This window comes from Oreochromis niloticus, linkage group LG12 (genome assembly GCF_001858045.2).
Source record: "Oreochromis niloticus isolate F11D_XX linkage group LG12, O_niloticus_UMD_NMBU, whole genome shotgun sequence".
Taxonomy (NCBI): Eukaryota; Metazoa; Chordata; class Actinopteri; order Cichliformes; family Cichlidae; genus Oreochromis; species Oreochromis niloticus.
In genome coordinates, this window is record NC_031977.2 from 35597964 (window position 1) to 35621602 (window position 23639).

Below are 23639 nucleotides of genomic sequence, written 5' to 3' on the forward strand. Positions count from 1 at the left end.
TCAAAATCTTTCATTCTTTTAAATAACTATGAATGGTCAGAAGAAGGCTACGGATAATTACCTGTCATCAGTTAAGGTGTCTGGCTCTGTGTCACAACAGTTAAGCAATGCAACTGTATAAGTTGATAACAATGTGTTATCACACAGACTACTTTATCTCCTTTTCTTCTATTACTTTCTGAAACACCTCTGGCACAGTGTGGCCAGGTGCTCGATGCAGTACTTACAAACCTGCAGCTTCAATTACTTTGTAAAGCAGGAATGTTTCATCCAAGGTCAGCAAAGACTATCCCGTTCCTCAAAGTGTAGAAACAGCTGCATGTAACCTTGAAATCAGCTCATTAGGAGCGACTAACACGTGCATTACATACAAACAGCATTGCAGGTTTGGTGCACTGAGAACTCTGCAGCGTCCTACATCAACGTTCAGTCGTGTTAACCTCACCTTCTCTGGCAGCTGAGACTCCACCTCTTTCTTCAGCCGGCGCAGGAGAAACGGGCGGAGCACTTTGTGCAGACGCCGGATGATCAAGATAGTTTCCTCCTCGTTTAAGTCAACCTGAACATGTCAGAAAGAGTGAGAGACGATGCCTCGCAGCTGTTTGTTTTCTGCAGAGTGACCAGATTCCTACCTGCCAACATGCTGCTTTACGCTAAACCTTCATTTAACCCAGAAGTAAAACTCTTAAGAGAAAGAAGCTCTTTTGCATGTGTTTCTTTGGCCAACTAAGGTTGTTATTAACATGGCATGTTTTCCATGGCGTGATAAACGAGAGCTCCTGGAAGAAACCCATGCTGGCACACAAAGAACATAAAAATTCTAGACAGAAGGGTCCAGCCTGTTTCCAACCACTGACTCACTCTGCTGCCATTATTACACATCACTTAAAAACTAATTGATGATAAGAAGCGTGCCTGAATCCACTTTTTCTTTAAGGGTGCCTTTTTAATTAAAAATTGTTATGTTTGGCCACGGTGCTTCTGTTGCACCCAGGGCACCAAATTGTTTTTTATGAACTAAAACAGCTACTACTAATGCAAGAAAGCTCAGCTTCCAGTAAAAATACGCTTAAATAGTCTTTTCCTAAATCATGCAACACTTGTACAGCTGGAAATGAGCAGAACAGGTTCCCTTTATTAAAAAGAAAACTTATTTTTCAGCTCAGAAAACATCTATAACTTTTAATTATATGCATCTAAAAAAGTAATATGAGATGAGCTGTACAGATGTCATCTAAGATGGAGCGCTGAACTTGGTGGGAGCGGGCAGTGCTACGGGGGATTTGATAGTTTTGCCTACTCCCTTTTCCACGAGGGGTGACCACAGCTCCACATGTTTGATATGACGCGACCCCAAAGGGCTGTGTCTTCTCCTAGCATTGAACCGGGACCTTTGTCCAAACCGCAGTCCCATGACTGTTGAAATTGGAAACTCTCGATGTCAGAGCACAGAGAAATATCAGAGACCACTTCCATGCTGGCTACCGCTCGTTCAGCCTTCTGCGAAGCATCGAAAGCAGTCGATGAGGAAACCGCTTCTAAATGTCACTCCTACCAGTGACGACACCCAGAATAACTCTCAGGTGCAATAACCTGTCTATTTATTGACATTTTTTACTTTTTGAATCCTTTTGAGAGACTCACTGAACTTTTCAGGGGCAGGAAATAAAATTCCCTGTGGATACTCAGAATTACATTCAGAACACTTCCAGAGTCTTAATGCAGTGGGTATGAAAACAGTCTCCCTTATGCATTTAAATAAGCCGTGTTAAATTTTAGATATAAATGACCTAAATAACTTCCCTTTGCTTCCTTGCCAGGAGAAATGAAACATGTGATTGCTGGAAAGAAAAGCAGTGAGCTGAGGGGAACAGATGGAAGCAGGTCCATTTAACAGCTTTAAGAAAGTATTTCTGTGTTCAGTAAAACGCAGCCCCATTACAGGAAGAAAGGGCTGTAACTACAATTTTTAAAAGGATTTCAGTTTTTACACAGAAGCTTTGGTATTTTCTGATAATGAATGATAATGTCTGTATTTATCATCACTTTAAAAGTTTTAAGTGGCCTTGATCCAAATAACATGAAGGACTTATTAACCATTTATGTTCCTGAGGTTCCTTCTGATGGTTTCTGCCATGAATGAGATCACGACAGCAGCCAAACTGTAAAACATCTTCAGTCTCTTTAATCACAAAGCTTTCAGAAATGATTCGTCTCTTTCTGCTATCTCCTTTGTAAATTTATACTACATGACAAAACAAAATGCATTATGTATTATTATTTGATCTACGAAGGTTAAAACTAATTATTAACTTGATTTGCCAAACCCAGACTTTAGCATCAGCCAGTGTTAGCTTAACACTGAAACACTGGTAGTTCTGGCACCTACCCTCTCTCCTGTCATGGCAAAGGGTGCGTTAAACCACTGCTCGAAGGTGCTGCAGCACTTGAAGATGGTGGGCAGCAGGAAGTTGAGCAGGGCCCACAGCTCGGGCAGCTTGTTCTGCAGAGGAGTCCCGGTGAGGAGCAGCCGACGGGGAGCCACGTAGTGCGTGTTCAGCACCTGTGTCAGTTTACAGTGGTGGTTCTTCATGCGGTGACCCTCGTCAACGATCATGTACTTCCAGCGAATCTGTAGGAGACACAAAACAGAACCCAAGTGCAAATTAGCATTTCAAATATTTCAGTTTACAAAGTATCTCAGTCGTCACTGCTGGATTTTGATTTTGCACTTTGACCACCGTCAGGCTGCAGAATAATTCTGGATACAAGCTTCTGACTCTGCCTTTTATTTAGTGTGTTTATGAGTATTCACATGTTCTCATCTGACCTGATGAAATCTTTGTGCCCCCTGTCATATAATGTGTATTATGAGCACAATTCCAGAAAAGCTGTAAAATGTCAATAAAAACAGAATTCACTGATTGCAGATCTCATATTTTACTCACAACAGAACAGAAAACATATTACGTGTTTAAACTGAACACATCCACAATTTTAGGTAAAATATTGGCTCATTTTGATTTTTATGGTAGCAACACATCAGAAAAACAGTCCGGGTGTGGGCAACAAAAGGCCGGAGCTCTCCTCCAGCTGCTGCTCCCCTCAGCTCCAGATGTTTGATGATGTGGACCGATGTTAAAACGAGAGACGATGCTGCACAGTGGGAAACATGGCCTGAGACATATTGCTGCCATCAGATACAAAATGAACAATTATTTCACTCAGTTTAAACATTTGATGTGTTTTCTGTGTTTTGTTGTGAATAAAATATAGTTTTGTAAGATCTGAAAACCAATGTGTTCTAGTTACATTTCACACAGCGTCCCAACTTGTTTGGAATCAGGTTTGTTCATCACAAGTAATAAAACTTGGTGTTATTGCAAAACTTTTATGTTAATAAAATACAATTACTGCCAGATGCACATATTTAACCTTTAAAAAGCCCGAGTGAGAAAAACAAAAATCCGAATTTTAGCTGAAGATGAAAAGTTTGTGCATTAATAACAACAAAATGTACAAAGTGCAAAAGCGAGCGTCAGTGAATAATGCATGATGCATGATTTATTCAACTGAAGAGCCGAAAAGCAAAGCGAGGACACTTAACATCTCTCAAATTACTGCATGAAACAAACAACAATCACAGTTCTGTTCTTTCCAGATGTTTTGGTGATTTGAGCTTCGGCAGCAGCGGTGGATGGAAGCTCACCATAATTTCCTTTTGCTCATTTTGTGGATATTTGTGAAGACGGAGACGTTGCAACAGGGTTCAAGTTAGGAAGCACATTATAGATAGAAGAAAGAGGTTTGATCCTTTTCACCTTAGCCAGTATATGCTTGTCTTTGATGATGTATTCATAGGTGGTCAGCAAGACGTTGAACTTCCCGCTGCGGAGCTGCGGCACAAGCCCACGACGCAAAGCAGGAGTGCCCTAACATGTGGAGACAAAGGAGAGTCAACGTTCTGTCGTAAAAAGCAGAAAATCTGGACATCTGTGATGCGAAAGAGAAAAAAAGAGATGCAAAAAAAAGGATCTGTCTCACCTTGTAAGCAATTTTAACCACAGACGGTGCCCATTTGTCAAGCTCATAGACCCAGTTAGACAAGGTCCTGAAAACAGCATTTAAATGTGGTCAGAATGTTTTTAGCAGTAAAGGCAGAGTCTTCTAAGAGTACAGACTCATCAACACTTCATTTACAAAAACAACCAAAGAAACCATGAAAATGCACCAGCCCAAAAGCATTTTGTTTCATAATAAGAGACTAGACGAGCTCTTATGTTCAGTGGCATACTGGGACATACTGCTGTGTGCTAAAAAACAGACAGTTTTAGGCTTTACTCCATACCTGCACACTGCATATTCAAGAGCACATTACACACAGTGGCCTTGAGCAGCAATTTAAGCGTCCGCTCAGCTTCCATCACTTCAAAAAAAAAAAAAAGTGCTCTGCTCATTAATCATTAAAAAATAGGCTTGCTTCTAAAAACACAACCATTGTTCACTCTAATCTTCAAACACCTGCAGTTAGAAATCAACATTAAAAGGAATAACAATTAAAAAGTCGAGTGTTTTCCTGAACTGAATTTCTGCACTATGCCTGCGAGCACTGAGCACACTTTCATCAGCCTTTAGCCTTCAACCACTTTAAATTTTCAGCCCTGAACAACAGCACGCTGGTTTCCTGCTGTTTGTAAGTGAAAAACAATGAGGGGAATCACACACTTCATGAAGCTGTATCAGTAATTGGACATATCCCCATACTCTGAAAACAGTTTTAAAGATTTATTTCGACCACACCCTGTAAAGTCATCAGTTATTCACATTATCAGATATTATTTTGTAATGGACAATAATGCATTATGGGTTGTTTTTAGCCTTAATGTCGCACAGTTATAAAGTGTTCGTGAGGACTGTGAGCAGTCCCACACATGAAATAAATACAAGCCTCTCTACTCATCTATAAAACTGCCATCAAATAATTTGGCTCTTTTGACCCTATAATGAGATACACACACAGCCTTGTACTAAAATTCAGCATCTTTATGCCAAAAACACACTCAGACATGCTAATTATCCTCCTGTGCTGTTTTAGTAGTTTAAAAAACTAAGCTGTGGCAGAGGTGAGGTCTTTGGCTCCGCTGCAGGGGAGCGGTGGTGCAGCAGGCGTAATCAGGTCTCTCCCTTTTTAGTGACGCCGGGAGCTGGTGACAAGAGAGAGGAGGCAGCAGGAGAGCTGATTGATTGGACCGAAGACTGTGCTAAACCCAAAAAGTACTGTGAAAGCACAGTAAAGAAAAGAAAAGAAAGCCATAACCAGAACACCGTGTGGTTTGAGGGGCGTGCACGGTCACATAATGACTGATGATGTAATGCCTCTGTACTGCTGTTCTGCTGCAGTCACTAGAGCAGTAATGTCATATCTATCTCAGGGGTCAGGTGGTATCTCTCTCACAGGGCAAGCTTCCATTAGCAGTTAGCATGAACTTAGCTGCACATGACACACTTTGGCTACATAAGATGTTCTGATTACTCAGAGCAATGATTCATTTCTCCTCCAGTGTAAATGTTGAATGACAAGCTGCACCCGTCACTAGCGTACTCTCTCAGGCTATTTCAATAACACGATCTGAGCGCCAAGCAGCTGCACTGACTTCTCTGAATAAATGCAATTTGATTGGCTGAACTTTTCTCTGCACCCTGCCTCAATTATCACAGGCAAAGCAAACCAGCAGATCCACAATTCAGCACATTGTGTCAAAAAAACACAAGAGAAGCGAGACCTTTGAAGCCTGAGTGTCTGTCCGTGCCTCATCCACCTCATACTAACAGGAAGTGGCCTAGGAACACCGCTTTAACTTCAATAACAATAAGCACCTTCATGCACAATGCATTTTTAATGCAGCTGTGAGCAGCTGGACTCATTTCCTTTCCACACTGCAAAGTGAAAAATATCTGCCAGTAGTATTCTCCTACCCTGTTTAGTATGCACTGTACTTCATATTGTTAGAATAATTACGAAGCATAAATTTGGACTTATCACAGTGAGATGGATGTGAACACCTGACACGTTTCATTTGAGCAAACACCAACTCTCCTGCTTTCCATTACAGCCCGTGTACTGCTCATGTCATTGTGAGACTACAGGGGCATTTGGAGAGCACAAATCTATTAGAAAGATATAAAAATACACATTTTTTTCTTATTACAGAGCCACTTAATTCCAGGTCCAGCCATGCTGAAAAGCTGTTTGTGCTTTTTCAAATGGATGCTGAGTCCATGTACCAAGGCTGAGGATGATGAAATATAGCCTATGCCTTTTAAACAGCTTCCTTGGCACCAATGGAAATAGCTATAAGGTGTGAGGGAGCACTCATAAGGATCAGGGTAGTTTATGTGTAGTGCTGCTAATACACGAACAAAAAGAAAGCCTTCACACGAGTGATTATCATTTGAAGTTCTTTTCAAAGGTGACTCTAATAATGTTAGATTTTAGGGTGTCATGACATTGCGAGATAAGAGCCACGATTGATACTGGAAGAGAAGTACTAACGAGAGAGGAACGATGATGAGATAGGGACCATTGAGCCTCTTGTGCTCCATCAGGTAGGTGATAAGGGCGATGGTTTGGATGGTTTTGCCGAGCCCCATTTCATCAGCCAAGATGCCGTTGAGATTGTTGTTGTACAAGGACACCATCCACTCGAGCCCCTGAATCTAAACAACAGAGAAGAAAGCATGAGCGTGCTCTGTGTGGACACAAAACGCACAAACAATAAAACGACGAAGAAAAAGGAGAAAAACACGTCTAACTACACGTTAAAAAGACAATACAATGAATAATGTCCAGAGTTTACAATCATCTGTATTCCAACATGAATAACGGAGCTCTCCTTATGGCTGAAATGGCTGCTGTGCATAATAAGCAAAGCAAATATGAAGGCAATCACAGGCACCTGCGACAAGTCAAGTAAATGCATCCTTGCACTATGTTTATCCTATCATAGGTCGGTCCTAACAATCAGGTGATGAAGCTAAAGCAGCCCATAAAAGTTTCTTGTATACCATTGTTGATGTTGAGGATGGTCTGTGTAGCACTACGGGCCTTCTAATGTCTTCTAACATCCTAACCTGATCCACCCAGTTCTGTACGTTTGTTGGTGCAATCTTTGTTTTTATAGCATCCCACTGTGGAGCAGCACACTTGATTTCTCAAACTGTGGGGCGGGGCCTGCTGTCGGGGGACAGAGCCACTGCAGGTGGGGTGCAGATGGCGACAGGTAAAAATACACAGTGAAATTAAGTTGAATTAAGAAGAAAAAAAGACGTTAAAGCGACAGAGGATTACACTGAAACTCATCTTTGATCCTGACATGTCAGAAAAAGTTTGGGACTACAGACTTAATCCAGAAAAATCCAGAGAAGTGCAGAAATTATACATGTCTTAAAGTTTTTAAACATAACTAGACGCACATATACATAATGTCATGCTGTGCCCCCTTTAGCTGTGACAGCCTAAAAGAAAGAACTGCCAAAAATATGGAATCTCAAGGCATTTCTTCTGCCTCTGTACTTGTAAATGTGCAAACCTTTAGACGTGTCAAGAAGTTAATTTGACATTTTTCACTGTGAGCTTTGCCGGCTAACTTGATGTTACTGCCACCACAGCATTTTATATCCTAAAGCATTTAAGTGTGGGAGAAAAATAACTCTGTCACCAGCTGCGTGGTTTCGCCTGTGGGGAAACAATCAGCGAACGAGAGTCTGAGGAAAGGTCAGGAGGACAGTGGCAACAGAAAAGGTGACCAATAAACTGCACAATACTTCAATGCATGCATGTCTGCCAGCAGAGCTAATTCCAGAGCTAATGTATTCCCAACTGAATGCATAGTCTCTGTGAATTTAGGTTTGCTATATATATATTGATACTGCAGACATTTGATCCGATTAATGGATCTCCAATTTCCCCCAAGCAGCGCACCATATCTCATTTTAAATTTGGCACACCATAAATCAGACAAACAGGATGACTGCACCGTGATTGGATAGAAAACAAATGCTAGCTGTACCCAGCTGCCAGTTCCAGATCTCTGCCAATATATCTCTCACAGTCATGTACGCTGCAGCTGAAGACGAGATGAGGGTGTCTGTATCGCTACAGGCAGACAGGCTTGACTAAGATGCATTCATGTGCCTAACAGGAGATGTGTTTGCTTACAAAGCCTCTATCTATGACTGAAGACTTGTGACAGTCAACAGCTCCTTGCCCACAGACTGGGGAATATTCAGAAAACCTGAAACCGATTTGTTTCCATGTCCAGAGGCGTGGCAACGCCCTCAGTAAATATACTAGGACATCGTCACAGAGAGCAGAGGCTAATTTACCTGCACTGAAGAACATAAATACATTTAAGGCTCGAGCTGTTATTTTAACTATCACCTAATTTGGTGCTTAGTTTCCCGATCAAGTTACTAAGTTTAGTTCAGACCAGTCTCCTACAGGTCTGAACTAAACTTAGTAACTTAAGTAACTTATAATATAAAAAGTATCTAACATTTGAGGTGTGGATTCATCGCATTTATCAAATGAAATCAGACTCATTTATATTAACTTTTTCTTGCCATCTGTAGCCTGTTTTCATACTAAAGGTAGCGTTTGATGATTACGAAGCTGTTACTGGTGGCACTGAAAGCACAGCAGGAAGTTGGCGCTGGCACTGCAAGACTCGACAGCTTGACTGTTTCACTCACATTTACAACAAAAATAGACGTGCATGGACTGCAAAATGCATTTAGAAGAATATATGAGAGCATAAAGCATGACAAGATTCTGTTTTCTTGACCAAAAAAATGATGAAAAGACTTTGATGTTGTGATTTATGGTGCACACACACACACACACACACACACACACACACACACACACACACACAGTAATGATGCAGTCCATCAAGTCCAAATACCAGGGAGAGATAAAGGAACGCCAGCGCGTGTCACTGTAGTCACAATCAAAACCTCTGTGGGTGAACAGCCAAAAGAAGTCATTTATCAAACTACTTGTTGAACACGCTGTCATCCATTGACCCTTTGTTTGAGACAAGCACAAAGCTGGAGAATGAAGATCTAATTAAAGCTAAAGCTGTTTGTATGCAGACAGTCTGTTACTTCAGCTGTCGTGTAAACTCTGCTTAAAGCTGACAGCAGCGGTCCTTCTCAGTTGCAGTGAGAGCTACAGCATGTAGGGGTGTGTCTAAAGGGGAGTCCAAAGCTTTTAATTTAATTTTTCAAATAGCTCGGATGCCAATGTGGTCCAATGTTTGCAACTTGTACGAGAACTTTACAGTTTCTAAAATGTTCCTTATACAAAGTTGGTCTTCTTTGCAGATCAGCCAACGTTTGCTCCCATTCATTGTCTATGTAACCAGGAAACTACTGAAAGCACCCAGAATGGACTTTTTTAATCTAAAATGAAAACACATTCAGCACCTGCATGGCATATTTCATTGCTAGCATGTTGTCATAAATACATTTTGCCGCACTAGTTTTGGTCTCAAACAAGCTGCCATATTGATTTCAGCTTGCAATCAAGTTGCTGACTGCCCATGCAAGCTCAGTGTTTGCATGACTTTATCTAATGCCTCTCAAATCACACATCACATGCTCGGGTGGATCCCATGTGTGTTTAAAAATGCCCCATGGATGTGCACCATATCACCTTAGAGACAGGCTGGGAGATGAGAGTGTAAAGGCGAGAGTGGCTTCATGTGAACATGCTCATTAGGCTACATTTAGACAAGGTTTAGCTCTGCAAATCAGTTCTCGCTGATTTGAAAGGAGCCGGTCTGCTGAGACTGGGTACAATCTGACTCAACTTTCATTTAGAAAGAAGTTCCAATTTCAACCACATGCAATCAGACATTCCTGGTGGATTGCTCTCTAACCTGAAATCCACATTATGTCTGTTTCGCACATAGTTGTTGATGGAAGATAAAATAGCTGCTGAAAGAGTTGATATCTTTGCATGACGCTGCAAATCTCTGTGCAGCGCTCTGCCATCTCATTAGACTTTCTACACCTTAATCTGTTGCTCCAGCTGGACACTTTAGATGTTTTTCACAGTCTCAGTAGAACTGAACTGAACCTCAAGTCCTCACAAGGGCATTCAAGACAAATTAGATGTGTCTGCTGGTGGCAGCACTGGGCCACACTGTTCAGCCAGAATCAGGACAGGCTGTCCAAGAACAGTTAGGAAACCCTGCTCACTTACGCCAAAGTTCCAGTGGTAGCGCTTACAAATGAGGTCAAACCAGTTAAAGGCAAGAACGACATTTTAGACCAGCCAAGGGTAAAGGAAACATCTGACACACTGTTTGGCACAAAGATGGAAAAGAGCAGAAGCTTCACAACAAGTGTTTCTATATGTTCTCTCAGTCTATTTGCAAATGTGACCAATGTACAATTGCTTGATTAATTTATTAAATTCTTGTCATGTTATTGGATTTCTTGGACCAAAAAAGTTACCTCAAAGATACAATAATAGAGTGAAAAACTCAACAATCCACTGATGCCCTGTGAGGAGCTCCTGGCAATGGTGGAAAAAAAGGAACTCCCTGTTAACAGGAAGAGACCTCTGGTAGATTCAGGCACAGGGAGGAGTAGCCAGCTTCTACAAAAGCAGACATGTTGTATACGTGTGTGTGTACCTGGTACTGTTTGAGCATCCCATTGATCAACAGTGACGACTGCTTCTCCACCCTCTCAATGACAGCGTGGGCCACGCCGTAGTAAGACTGGGAGCTGGTTTGGCCAGTAGGAACACTGTACTCATCATCCACATCCTGCTTGGCTGACCTGAACGTGTGTTTGATCATTTGAGAGAGGGACAGGGAGAGAGCATTTGAAAGTATCCTAACTCAAACTGAACCAACTTTCAAATTGAATTTAATGGCGCCTAACTGATGCCTGACCCCGGGAGCGCAGACTAATAAGTGCCTGAGCTCCTCATCCTCCATGTTCAGTACAAAGACGGCCAGAGGTTTGTTTATTTGCGAGGCTCCTGCAGGGACAATCAGGAGTCTCAAACACGTTTTTAATTTTTAATGTTTTAACTCTTTCACTCTACGCTCAACTTCCAGCGTGTGTGAACTGATGTTTCTTTCCAGCTGATGCAACACCTGCTGAGTAAATGGGAGATGATAGAAGGAAATACAATACTCGATGATGTTCTTGGCAGCTCCCTCAGTGACTTCATCTCCGTTGGGATCGATTATCTTCTTCTCCTCTGTCTCTCCTTTGGACGCCTCCTCTTCCTCCTTATAGGGTAAAATTGATAACACATGACTGTGAGGGTGCTTAATAAAATAGCACCAGCACAGGTGGAACAAAGAAGCAACTTTGATGTGGATAATAAAGTGTACAGTGCCCCCTGGTGGAGTTTGTGCAATTTAAAGTTTATTAATGAGAAAATCTACCTCCTCTTCAAACTCTGAGCCGCTCTCCTCGCTGTCTGACCGCGGGGCCACTTCATACCTGTTTTCAAAAGAAGCAACAGCAAAACAAAGCCTCATTAAAACATCTGTGCCCGTCACAGAAACATAATGACGACCTTCAGCAGAATTTATCTCCTAACGAGCAACAACTCTCCAGACAGTGAAAAGAGTTTATTAATAAATAAATAAACAGAGCAAGTAAAAGATTCACACTATAAACATGTTTAAATATGAAGGAGATGTGCTGATTCGGGGATATTGATATTCAGAATATTAATATCATCAGAGTGTGGAAGGAGAATTTCAAAACTCACTACGTTTCCTAGTTTTATTAAATATTATTTAAAAATCTAAAACATTTTAGCTAATGTTATTAATTAAGTAATTGTTCTGCCTTGTTAACTGTCTGCCTGTTGCAGCAGGCCATGCTGTTTTTGATTTGTGTTTTTTTATTTTAATGATTTTCCTTGCTCAGTATAATTTAACTGAAGAAGAAACTGCTGCTTTTTGTTTTAGAGTCGTGTAAAGTCAAATTGGATTTTCTCCTCTTGGTGTTCTTGGCAATGACGAATGTTTTCCACCTGATCGTGCTCACGGTTCTGCTGCACAGAGCGACACCTGCAATCCTGGAGGTGCTACGGAGAAAACGACGGGTATTTTAATGATAACATGGACAAGTTCTGTGTGCTGATGAAGACCAGAGGGAACACAGCGAGTGTAGTTTGATGTGTTTTCATGGACCGCAGTGTCAGGTGGAATAGCTACAGTCAAGGCCAAAATTATTAGCTCCCGTTGTGAAATTAGAGAACACTCTTGATTTAAGTGTGAAAATGACCATTAACAAGTCTTTGTTTTGTATAGTGTATCTGTTTCCACTAAGTTTAATTAGGATATTTTATTGATACACCAAGTTGAAACAAGAAAGGGCAAAAATGAGACCATTAATAGTCAATACTGTACACTTTCTGAGCCACAACTGACAACAATCTCTTAGAGCAGCTCTTTACTAGGTTGGCACAGGCCTCCTGGGGGATTTTGGCCCATTCCTCTATTGCAAATTGTTCTAGCTGGTCCAAATTGAATGCTTTCCCAGCATGGACATTCACTTTGAGCACTCGCCACAGATTCTCAATAGGATTGAGGTCTGTGCGGTCCACTCCAGGATCTTGGTTTTGGTATCCTTGAGGAACTGTTGGACTAATTTTGATGTATGCTTTGGGTCATTGTCTTTTTGGAAGACCCAGCGACGACCTAAGCTTAGACTATGAGCAGATATTCTCCTTCAAAATGTCAACATAATTTCTTTTTTCATGATGCCATGCAACCAAACAAGGCTCCCTGGAAAACAGCCTCACAGCATGATGTTCCCAACTGTGTTCCTGGGGTTGAAGGCCTGTGCCTTTCTTCACCAAACATAAGCAACAACCATGTGCTGAAACAGTTCCAGTTTATTCTCATCAGATCACAGCACAGACGTCCAGAACTCAGCCTTACCTTTCAAATGTTCATGGGCAAACCTCAGTCGGGCTGTGATGTGCCGCTCTTTGAGTAGAGGGGTTCTTCTGGGACGATGCCCCTGAAGTCCACCACGATGAAGAGCCGTCACAACTGTGTTCCTTGAAACATCAACTCCAGAAGAGGCCAGGTCAGTAACAATCGTCTTGGCAGATGTCCGGGGCTCCTTGCTGACATCTGTGACTATTTTCCTCTCCAGAGTTCTTGAAATATTGTGCTTACAGCCACGACCAGGTTTGCTTCTTACAGAATTTGTCTCCTTGTACTTGGCAATGATGCAACATACAGCAGTTCTAGACACTGTGAATTGCTTGGAAAATGGCAATGTAGCCTTGCCCCTTATCATGAGCCTCTGCTATCTTTTTTCTGAGCTCCAGAATTATTTCCTTTGTCTTTGGCATGGTCAGTAACAGTAGCTCCTCTCATGTGTGCCCTGTTCCTTGGACCCTTTTTATGCTGATTGAATGTTGTTAGGAAGCCAATTGACCGCACAGATGTGGTTTCAAAGCTGATTGGTTAATTACTCTCAGTGTTTTGAAAGCAAACATTCACATAGGGCTAATATTTTTGACCACCCCATTTTTTATTATATTTGATATAAAGCAAGCCTAAAAATGTATTTTGTATTACAAAATGTACCAAAATCTACTAAATGGCACTGGTGAATGTTTGATTATATCAAGTTTCATCAATGCTGTAAACATTGGGCAGAAGTTTAGGAAAATGTTCCAAAATTCCTGGGGGCTAATACTTTTGGCCTCAACATTGCTCCACCGAGAAACCAGCTACATAAAAACGCATGAATTCTATCAAGGATGCCAAGACTGGTATCAACTTCAAAATCCGAGGTGACTTCCTTCTCAAGTTACTGGACGCACAAGGTTTTCAGAAAACTTGACCTCTGACCTCGAGGCCAAGATCACTAAGATCCAAGCTTTTTCGCAGATACACCCATGGCATCCATCTGAAATTCCTATGTTGCTTCGTTCTCGAGTCATCGCGTTCACAAACCTTGGTGTGCATGACGCCCGCCCTGCGGCCGTTTATGGCTGATGGGGTAAAAAGAGTCTACGGCAGTGCCGTTCTTTTCTCTCCCACTTTGCAAATGAACACTGCAAAAAATAGCAACGCTTAATTCTTGAAACTTGACTTGAAAGAATTTTCCTGGAATTGATTTTGATAAATTTTGTTCTTGGCGTTACAAAATGCAGTCTGTGTGAGCATTACGAGCCACCGTGGCCCAACACACAAAGACTGCCACCAGCACAATCTTGGAGTGTCAAACAGTTTCATTTCAAAGAGATCAGAAGCCGACAACAGTGCTATGCAACTCACCCGGGGTTCATCTCGAGCCAAGCCTCCAGTTGGCTGGATTTTGGGGCCTCAGTTCCCTGCAAAACTTTCCCGGTCTCAGTCTGAATCACTTTGACAGGCAGCTCACTCATCTGGCTGCTTTCATCCATTGGCTACAGGACAAAGGAAACACAAGAAGCAACATGCATAAACAAATCTGAACTCATGTTCAAACTTTAGTCTTTTAACTTTTTTGAAAAGATATGAGCTGTTAAGTTTTTAAGATGAGCGGCGGACTTTGATATTGATCAAAGTCTGATATAGATCTTCAAATCCATTTAGAAATGAGAGCCACAAACCACAAAGCTTCACTTTCATCAGCCACCGCTGATGTAACCTGAGCTTCTGCTGCTTTTACGACTGCATATAATGAATATAAAACACTTTTTATTACTTCCATAATCCCAATTAAACAAAACCTATAAAACATAAAATTATACAGGCAATTCAAAAGCTTTTGTTTATTAATTAATTTATAAATTATTTTCACTGGAAAAAAATTAGGCTAATAAAACGCAACATGAACCAAACTTTCAGACCTCCAAAGATCCCTTTAGAGGTAAACAACCGCTACGACATCAATGAGAGCTTCTTCCAAACCTGCCATCAAAGTTCAGCCTGAGCTCCTGGAGCACACAGAGGTGAGGAACATGATTAAAAAGTGTGGAAAGTTACGACTGCAAACAAACAAACAGCACAGACGTCTTTTTGCTTTCGGAGGCCTGTTTACAACATGCCTCTGTTGTACAATCGCCCAGGGTGCAGTCTGCCTCTCAATGGATAATTACTGTTTGTTTGTTCTGCTCCTTATTTATTTCTTTTTTCTGTCAGAGTAGGTTGGATTTTGTAGCAGTTGCAATAAAAGACTCAGCAAATGCATGAGAGGAATAATTATCAGTGTTACTAATTTTTGAAAGTTAAACCTATTCAGAGGACAAAAAGCGAACATCTGTCTCCATCGGGGGGGATGTGAACCCTGAAGAACTCTTTGAAACAGCAGTAACTGATTTTCGACAGCTGATTATTTACACATCCATCAGTACGACTGTCACTCATTCATGTTTGTGTCCACCTGTTGAACATAAGTGCAGAATTCATGTGATTTTATTGTTGCTTTTAGTCTCCACAAAAAATGTCCACTGCTGTCACGTCTCAGCACCAACTCTGTCTGCAGTTCAGTCCTGAGCAGGTAAGCTGCAGAGTGTCAATCATGTTAAACAATAAGGTGGCGTTCAGTAAACTCGAGGTTACCTGCACATCAAATAAAAACATATTTTTTTACATTTAACATGAACAGTAACTCACCTCTCCATCAGGTCCAATTGCGCTCGTGCCTTCACCATCGCCATCCACCTTCTACATAAATAACACATCAACCAATCAGAGGGCATTTTCTTCAAAACACTGACTCATATCAAAGCTGGATATTCAAAACACTGATAATAATAATAATAATAATAATAATAATAACAACAATAACAATAATAATAGGTGTGTTGTTTTTACCATGAGCCTGTTAAAGGGAATGGGAACTGAGGTGCTCTGAGTTTACCTATTGTACACTCACATGACACTTTATTAGGTACACATTGCTGGTACTAGGATGGATCCCCTTTTTGCCCTCTGAACTGCTTAATTCAACAAGGAGCAGGAAACAGTCCTCACAGAGTTTGGTCCATACTGTGTGTGACAGCATCACAGAGCTGCTGCACATCCATGACTCTGGTTACTGTGTAGAATGACTGAATAAGGTGAACTCTTCATGTTCAAGAAACTACTGTAACACGTTATCCTGCTGGAAGCAGATTCAGAAGACGGGTACACCGTTATCACAAAGGGATGGACGTGGTCAGCCACAATAGGTAGGGTGTGGGGGTTTTTTTTATGAATGAGCCTGACTCGTTCATAGGGAGGATGGTTTCAAAATGTTTACTGCAAATTCGGACCCTACAGTCTGAATATCAGAGCAGAAATCAAAACTCATCGGGCCAGGTAACATTTATCCAATCTGCTGTTGTTCATCCTGTGAGCTGTAATTTCCTGTTCTTAGCTTACACGAGTGGTCTTGTGCTGCGGTGGAGGTTTGACATGTCGCCCATTCAGAGATGCTCTTCTGCATACCTTGTATGCAGTGAGTGGTTATTTGTCTTACTGTTTCTGTCCTATCAGCCTGAAGCAGTCAGGCCATCCACCTCTGACCTCTGGCATCGACAAGGCATTCACCCAGAGAACTGCTGCTCACTGGATATTTTTTCTTTTCCAGAACATTCTCTGGGAAAATCAGCAGATCAGCAGTTTCTGAAATACCAACCACCACGCCACATTCAACGGCACTTAAATCCCCATTTGTCCTTGACCCTGAGCTAACTCTCAGTTTGAACTTCAGCAGGTTGTCTTGGCCTGCGTGGCCGGACACACTGAGTTACTGCAACATGAGCATTAATGCACAGTTGAACTGGTGTACTTAACAAAGTGGTCAGTGAGTGTAGTTGTAGTGAAATAATTTACTCAGGAGCATTTGAGAACTCTCAGAGAAGAGCAAACAAACTGCCCTGAACTGAATATGACTAATTCATGTCATGTTTAAATGACAGTGCTGATCCCAGAGCAGCCCACATATCCAGCAACAGCCACTTTATTGTGTTTATGTTTGTCTGAAGTTGAGTGCTGCACAGAGCAAACACTTGACCTTCGTCCTCCTACCTTCTTTCTCTTCCGTCTCCTCTTCTTCTCCTTGGCAGCCTGAGCAGCTTTGTGTTCATACACCAGGGTGGTGAGGTTGGCCACATATTCATCCGTCTGCTGCAGCAAGTAGGCCAGACGCTTGTCTTTCTTTTGATCGATTAGTTTTCGGTACCCTTCCTCGTCTTCTGCCTGGATGAGCCAAAGTGACATCAAATTAAAGACGAGAGCTGCTTTAACGGTATTTGAAAATCAGTTTGAGAATAAAGTGTAAATGACCCATTATAATAACAGGACAGAATTACAAATAAACTCCACACCAGTTTAACCTTTAGGATCTTTAATTATTATTATGACTACAAATAGCTCCTGTACAAAACGTGCTTTTAATAATAATTTAAAAAACTAATAAATAGACTCTAAACGGCTAAATCGTGTATTTGCACACCAGTGCCCCTAGCTGTGAACTGTCTCAAAGTCCTCTACTGTCTGTATCATAAGATACTTTTACAGTGTCTCTTCTCTTCAGTCATGCATGTAATGAGGGCTCAGCAGCACTAACAGCGCTGGCAGCCGAGTGGGGGGCTGAGAAGTGCGAAACAGGAACGCAGAGTCGCAGCACGACACTGTGGACGTTTGTATCATGTGCTATTATTCAGCTGACAAACTCCAGCTCTGATTTAATGAGTCGGAATGAAATCAGACACCAGAGAAGAATGAGAGCAGCGGAAAACGTGTGGACAGTCACATCCTGCTTCTCACTGAGACCATCACCCAAACTACATACTCATTCTTAAAGGTTCAGTTTTGGTCTGCTTTGTGCATTTGGGGGCATTTCTTATACAGATGCAGAGAGCAACATTTAGACAGATGTCTAAGTGTGTCAAGCCAACACCGAGCTCAGTGGCAACAACTGGCATCATAAGAACAGCACCAGCAGGCTGGTCCAAGCTCAGCAGGCTTTAGGAAGGCCCAGATCCTTTATTTGCTGGCAACAAACACGTTTACCATAAGCTGTGATATGCTTGTAGCCAGTATAGTCAATAATCAGCCTGTATATCCGTAACTTTTGCTTTGAGCATTTATTAAAACACATGACTTCCAAAAAGATTTATCTTGGTTTGGCGCTCCTCACCATGAGTCTCCTCATCCTCTCCTTCTCGATTCTCTCCGTCTCCTTCTTCTGCTCACGCTCCGTGTTGGTGTGCCAGGTGGCGATGGCTCTGGTGAGCTTCTGCATCTTACCGGACACTGAGCGGTGATACTCTTTGAAGTCCTTGGCATGTTGGAGGATGCTGTTGAGATATTCCTGAAAAACAAGTCACAAGTTTTTGTTTCTGTTCTCGTCACTGCAGACACAACCCTGACACCACATGAGTTTTCCTTCCTGTCAGCTTGTCATCAGCTTTCACACAGAGGACCTGCTGGATGCCGTCGCACTGTTGACAGTTTTCTGATTGCTTTTGTTGTATTTGTTTTGACTGCAGGAAATGAGATGGTAGAGTTTTGTTTTTTTAACCAAAAATTGTCATGAATACTTTTTATGATTTCCATGGTACTGCAGTTTTTACAAGAACAACAATAAGATAGAAACAAATGATATAATAAGTGCTGTTTCCAACCCCACCTCTGTGGGTTGTTACATGGACTCTGGTGTGACTCACCTGATGTTTCTGCCTGCGCTTCTTTTCCTGCTCGAGCTTCTGCTGCTTCTCCAGCTTCTCGGTCATGCGTGCCTCCCTCAGCGTCTGCCGCTTACTACGCCGGTAAGCCTTTGAGTTGAGGGCCGTCTCCAGGGTCGTGTCTCGTCTCATACAGGCCACGACGTCCTGCCTCAGCTGGGATATTCATCGACGGGTCAAAACATCAAACTCTAAAGTGATCTAATCTAACCTGTATCTATAAAGTACACATTGAGTACATGAGTTGAAAATAGTGCATAAACTGCAGCTTGAGGCACTATTGTATTATCAAATGGCTTAAAATGAACAATTTGACTTTATTTAAACTTTTGCATGATTGAATGAGCTTCCTTTAAAAACAGGGCTGGTCCACTTCATTAGAAAGCACGACTGCATAAGAGAAATTAAGAATTCTGAAACTGTTGATAAACCAAAACCACAATAAAACCCAGCCAAACAAATGTATCTTTACATGGATGAATGTCTTTTGTTGACTGAGGGTAAGAACTCCAAACTCTGTATGTGCATGTACCTTTAACATAACTCAGTAGAAATGACATCTCCGTTCTAAGAATACCTGAGCAGCAAACGAGCCCAGTGTGGATTTATCGATAAAAGCGCCGCACACACTCACACGGCAGGTGATCCGATGAACTTCCAGTGATAACAAAAGTGAACCCTTTCCTCTCGACTACGAGCCGCTGCAGTTATGCATTTACATTGATGCAGTCACGTGAAACATGAAACGCTGCAGCTGTCGCATACCTGTCGCTGGAAGTTGAGCAGACGCAGAGCCTTGAGCTCCACTGTGGCTTTAGTCCTGAGGTCCGGAGGCAGCGAGCCTGGCAGACTTTCCAGTTCCTGGATTCGATGTGCAATCCGAGCCTGCAGCCTGAGAGACATTACGGAGACATTTGGTAAACTGCAGTACACTGGACATACATACAGTGTTTTATTGAGGCATTTGTCCACCACATGCTGTCAGGTATTTACATCATTGGAAATTTGGACGATGGTGATATATCCATTTGACGTGAGACCTGTCAGCTGTTAAGGCCACAGAATGTGATTCATATTATCTAATATTCAGATGGACACATTTTAATCCTGGTAAAGATTTCTTCCATCACAACACAAGTGCGATCAAAACGCTAAGGCGCGCCTGTATTCATATCTGCAGAAAGAATCCTCCATGTTAACTGAACTGTTGCTGATTTTTTTTAAATGTAAGCACTTTTCATAGCACATCTGGAACATCTGAACCTAGCACCTTCATTAGAACTGTATATAGCCTGCCTCCACCAACACATGGTCTCATTGCCTCAGGTGCATACTGACTGTTTGCTCAATAAGCATCTTTCAGGCTTAAGGTCTAGTTTCCAAGTGTTTCTTTAGCTTCTTTGGTGCATGTTAACACAGATGATTGGTGACACTCTGGGTCCAACTAAACCATAAAACCTGCAAGTTTTGCATAGTCTTACTGAAAGTTTTTTCCCCTGTATCTCTGGGTGGTGGGTTGTCTGCAGTGCAAGTTCTGGTCCTCTTCACACATCCATGGTGCAGCTACACTGTGAGCTGTTTACTTATTTAGTAGTATCATCAGGTAGCTTTCTGAGGGAAACTGCATTCAATCAATAAGATCTAAAGTTGTTTTGATTATTCAACAGCCTCAGGAGTATATTTATAACGTATTACTACATAACACAACCAATAATGCAGCGCTGTTCCACAACACTGTGAGAGGCACAGTATTTCATAATGTATTCACTGGACAAACAAGGTGGACTAAGGACAAGTCTCTCTAATCACGTCTAAACCAACGCAGCTCGGTCAAGTGTAGAAGTGAAGAAGAGATCATCAAAACAACATCAACTTTATGGAGAGAAAAACAAGCCTTAGGGCCAAAGCAAGATTAAGGTCTGTGGAGACTTCCCGACGTCTCCTTCGGCAATCTTTGTTTTTAGAAAAATACACAGCCTGCGGGGATAACAGTGAGTTGTGATTGAGCATGCGAGACACCTTTAAGAAAGGCCATAGGGGCTCCACCACAAAGTGTTTCTCACATTATCATATTCATACGGGTAAAGCTTGGAACCTTAACCCTCGTCAAACGCTCGCAGACTCTGCTCGCAAGTCTTCATGTCACAGTCAATTTTTGGATATGTGACTTAAATTCATTTCAGGTGAAAAGAATGTATGCAGAACAATGCAGTTTGTTATGTGCAGCAGTTTGACCTCAACACATAAATTAATCTTCAAACTTTCCTTTGCCACTGATTTCAAACACACAGTTCATTCTTTAATGTGATGAGTTGTGTAGATGTGAAGTTTTTGCATGCACTATTGTGAGACCACTGATGAATACGTCAATGTGTCTACCTGTATTCTCTCTCCTGCAGGATTCCCACTGGGTCCAAGCCCTGGGGCTTCTGGATAGGCGTGATGCGGTTCTGCTTGTGCTGTATCGGGAGCATTACGGACCCCTGCTGCCCAGGAGGCTGAGGGGTCCCCGAACTGCCTGGCATGGGCCCAGCTGGCACAGCAGAGGCCTGAGGTGGTGCAGGAGATGGGCGACCACTAGCAACAGGAGTGAGCTGCTTCTGTGCAATGGTTTGATTTTCAGGACACTGGCCTGGAGAGCAAAGACAGAGGCAAGAGTGAAAAGGAAGGTTTACAAGATGTGAGTGACCTGCTACAAAGATGTCGGTGGAAGTAATTTAGAAATGAGCACATCAGAGGGACAGCTCAGCCTGGGTCTTTGGAGATGACATGGTCTGAACATCTACAGAGGAGAGAGAGTAAATAGGCTGGACAAAGAATTTTAAAGACACAAGAAAGTTTTCAGGCCAAAGAAAAAGTTTACAGATGTAGTTAGAGAGGACGAGCAGATCATCGGTGTGAGAGAAGAGGGTGCAGAGGAAAGGAGGGTGAGATGGATCCACTGTGATGACCCTAAAGGGATGAACCGGATACGTCAGGCAAAAATACTGTCAGTAAAGATGTCTACACTGGGAATTGTTTCTAAATACCAAATTATCGCACACGCAGATTAACCAGGGTTTTCTCAGTTCAGTAAATGCACCTGTGTGTTTACAGACAACCTGAACTTACACACATCATTATGGATTTTTTCCCCTTTGGCTTCAGGAGGTCAATTTTTCTGTTTCTCATACAAGGTTAACTGACCAACACAACCCAGAGCTCATGACAGAGGAAAGCGTGTCCTCACTCTAAACCTCACCTGGGACCAATCAGCTGTCAGAAAGATCGCTCTGAGCTTCTCATGTTTCTGACAGATTCATTTCTCTATTTGTTCAATTTTAAACTGACTACAGGGAAGATGACATTTTTTTTGTTCTGTATCTGTTTTAATTTATGACTGTGTTACTATTAATTCTGAATATCTCATCTTCTTGTCATATTTTCTTTCAGTACTAATGCACCATTATTCTCTTCACCTTTACCTGCTGTAATGAAGTTTTAGGCCATGTCCACACTAATACGTTTTCGTTTTATAAACACATCTTTTTCCCCGTTTTGGCCTCCCGTCCACACTGAGACGGCATTTCCAGTCAAGGAAAACGCAGCGTTTTGAAAACGCTCCCCAAAGCTGATACATTTGAAAACGCAGTTTTCACATCGCAGTGTGGACAGCGAACCCGGAGCCTTTTCGAAAACGATGACACATTTTAGTCATGTGATACAGTCATGTGACCAATTAAACTAAATGAGCGGAGGGCATTACACAGCAGCTGTTTTGTTTGCGCTCAGCTTTGACAGCCTATTAAAGGTTAATATCAGTCTGTACATGCTCCAGATAGCTTTTCTTCAAATTCTTTAACTCTCACTCGCTTTTGCAACTTTGTACTTTTGTGTTACTCGCAGCAACAACTCCACCTCATTGTTAGTCCATTTAAAAAACTCGGTGCTTTTCCTCGACATTTTGCCGCGACGTTTCAAAGAGCCGGAAAGTAAATAAACGGCAGACAGAAATGAGGCAGGTCGAATCGGCTTGCGTTTCACGCATGCGCGGTACTGGAACGTAAGCGTTTTTGGCCGTTTTAACGTGGACGCACAACTCTGTGAGAACGACTGAAAACGCTAGTGTGGACGCGGAGCGCTTTCAGACGAAAACGCCGTTTTCAAATTTATCCGGGCTAGTGTGGACGTAGCGTTAGGGGATCTACCTGCTTTAAGCCATTTGACAGAAAAATGAGTCATTCAGAAAAATCTGTTGGGCACTGCACGTTGGATTAGACTGGGCAGAATGAAAAGTGGGACTGACTGTGAAGCCACATGCAGATCCCTGTGTTATCGGTCCAATCACAGAGCCCAGGTTTACCACATACACCAGCCAAACTTACCATCAGTCCAAGGCTTGGGTCCTGTGCTTTGATTGTGTACTTGCATGGCCGGGGCTGGGCAGGGACTCGACTGGGGACCCCCCATAGGTGCCATTGGCATACCTTTCAACACAATAACAGATTTCATAGTTAAACAGTATGTACAATTTTTTTTTTAACTCAATTTGTATTTATTTTTAATCAGCAGTGATACATCCCACACTTCCTCCATACAACTGTGCCCACATGTACAAGCATTCGCTCGCATCAAAACTACACAGGGCAGCAACAGATGTCCAGCAACAGCATGTTAAAGAAAGCAAGCATACATACATACAAAAGAAAATAAGCACTCTTTGGCCTCATATAAGGCAGTCCTCCGTTCTCCCTGTTCCCTGTGCCATCCATAAATATGTGTGTGTGTGTGTGTGTGTGTGTGTGTGTGTGCGCCGAGAAAGAGAGCTCCCAAAACTAGGTGGCGCTCTTCACTGTATTAAGAAAGGCAGCATGGGTCCCCACCGTTTCTCAAAAACCGGTCTCTGTAGTCTAAGTGAGGTCTATTACAATTTTAAACT

General features: G+C 42.1%; 1 protein-coding gene across 1 annotated transcript in view; it reads right to left on the reverse strand.

Annotated features, from left to right (window-relative positions):
• The window catches only part of smarca2 (SWI/SNF related BAF chromatin remodeling complex subunit ATPase 2), a 63537-nt gene that overhangs the window by 34842 nt on the left and 5056 nt on the right, over window positions 1-23639 (reverse strand). The window contains exons 5-20 of the mRNA XM_003444549.5: window positions 23086-23187; window positions 21101-21353; window positions 19487-19613; window positions 18704-18877; window positions 18175-18348; window positions 17061-17231; window positions 15663-15713; window positions 14340-14470; window positions 11472-11529; window positions 11215-11312; window positions 10704-10851; window positions 6554-6717; window positions 4045-4111; window positions 3822-3932; window positions 2390-2632; window positions 446-559 (exon numbers count right to left, since the gene is read on the reverse strand). Coding sequence (XP_003444597.1) covers window positions 446-559; window positions 2390-2632; window positions 3822-3932; window positions 4045-4111; window positions 6554-6717; window positions 10704-10851; window positions 11215-11312; window positions 11472-11529; window positions 14340-14470; window positions 15663-15713; window positions 17061-17231; window positions 18175-18348; window positions 18704-18877; window positions 19487-19613; window positions 21101-21353; window positions 23086-23187 — 2186 coding nt within the window. The remainder of the gene's footprint in view (window positions 1-445; window positions 560-2389; window positions 2633-3821; window positions 3933-4044; window positions 4112-6553; window positions 6718-10703; window positions 10852-11214; window positions 11313-11471; window positions 11530-14339; window positions 14471-15662; window positions 15714-17060; window positions 17232-18174; window positions 18349-18703; window positions 18878-19486; window positions 19614-21100; window positions 21354-23085; window positions 23188-23639) is intronic.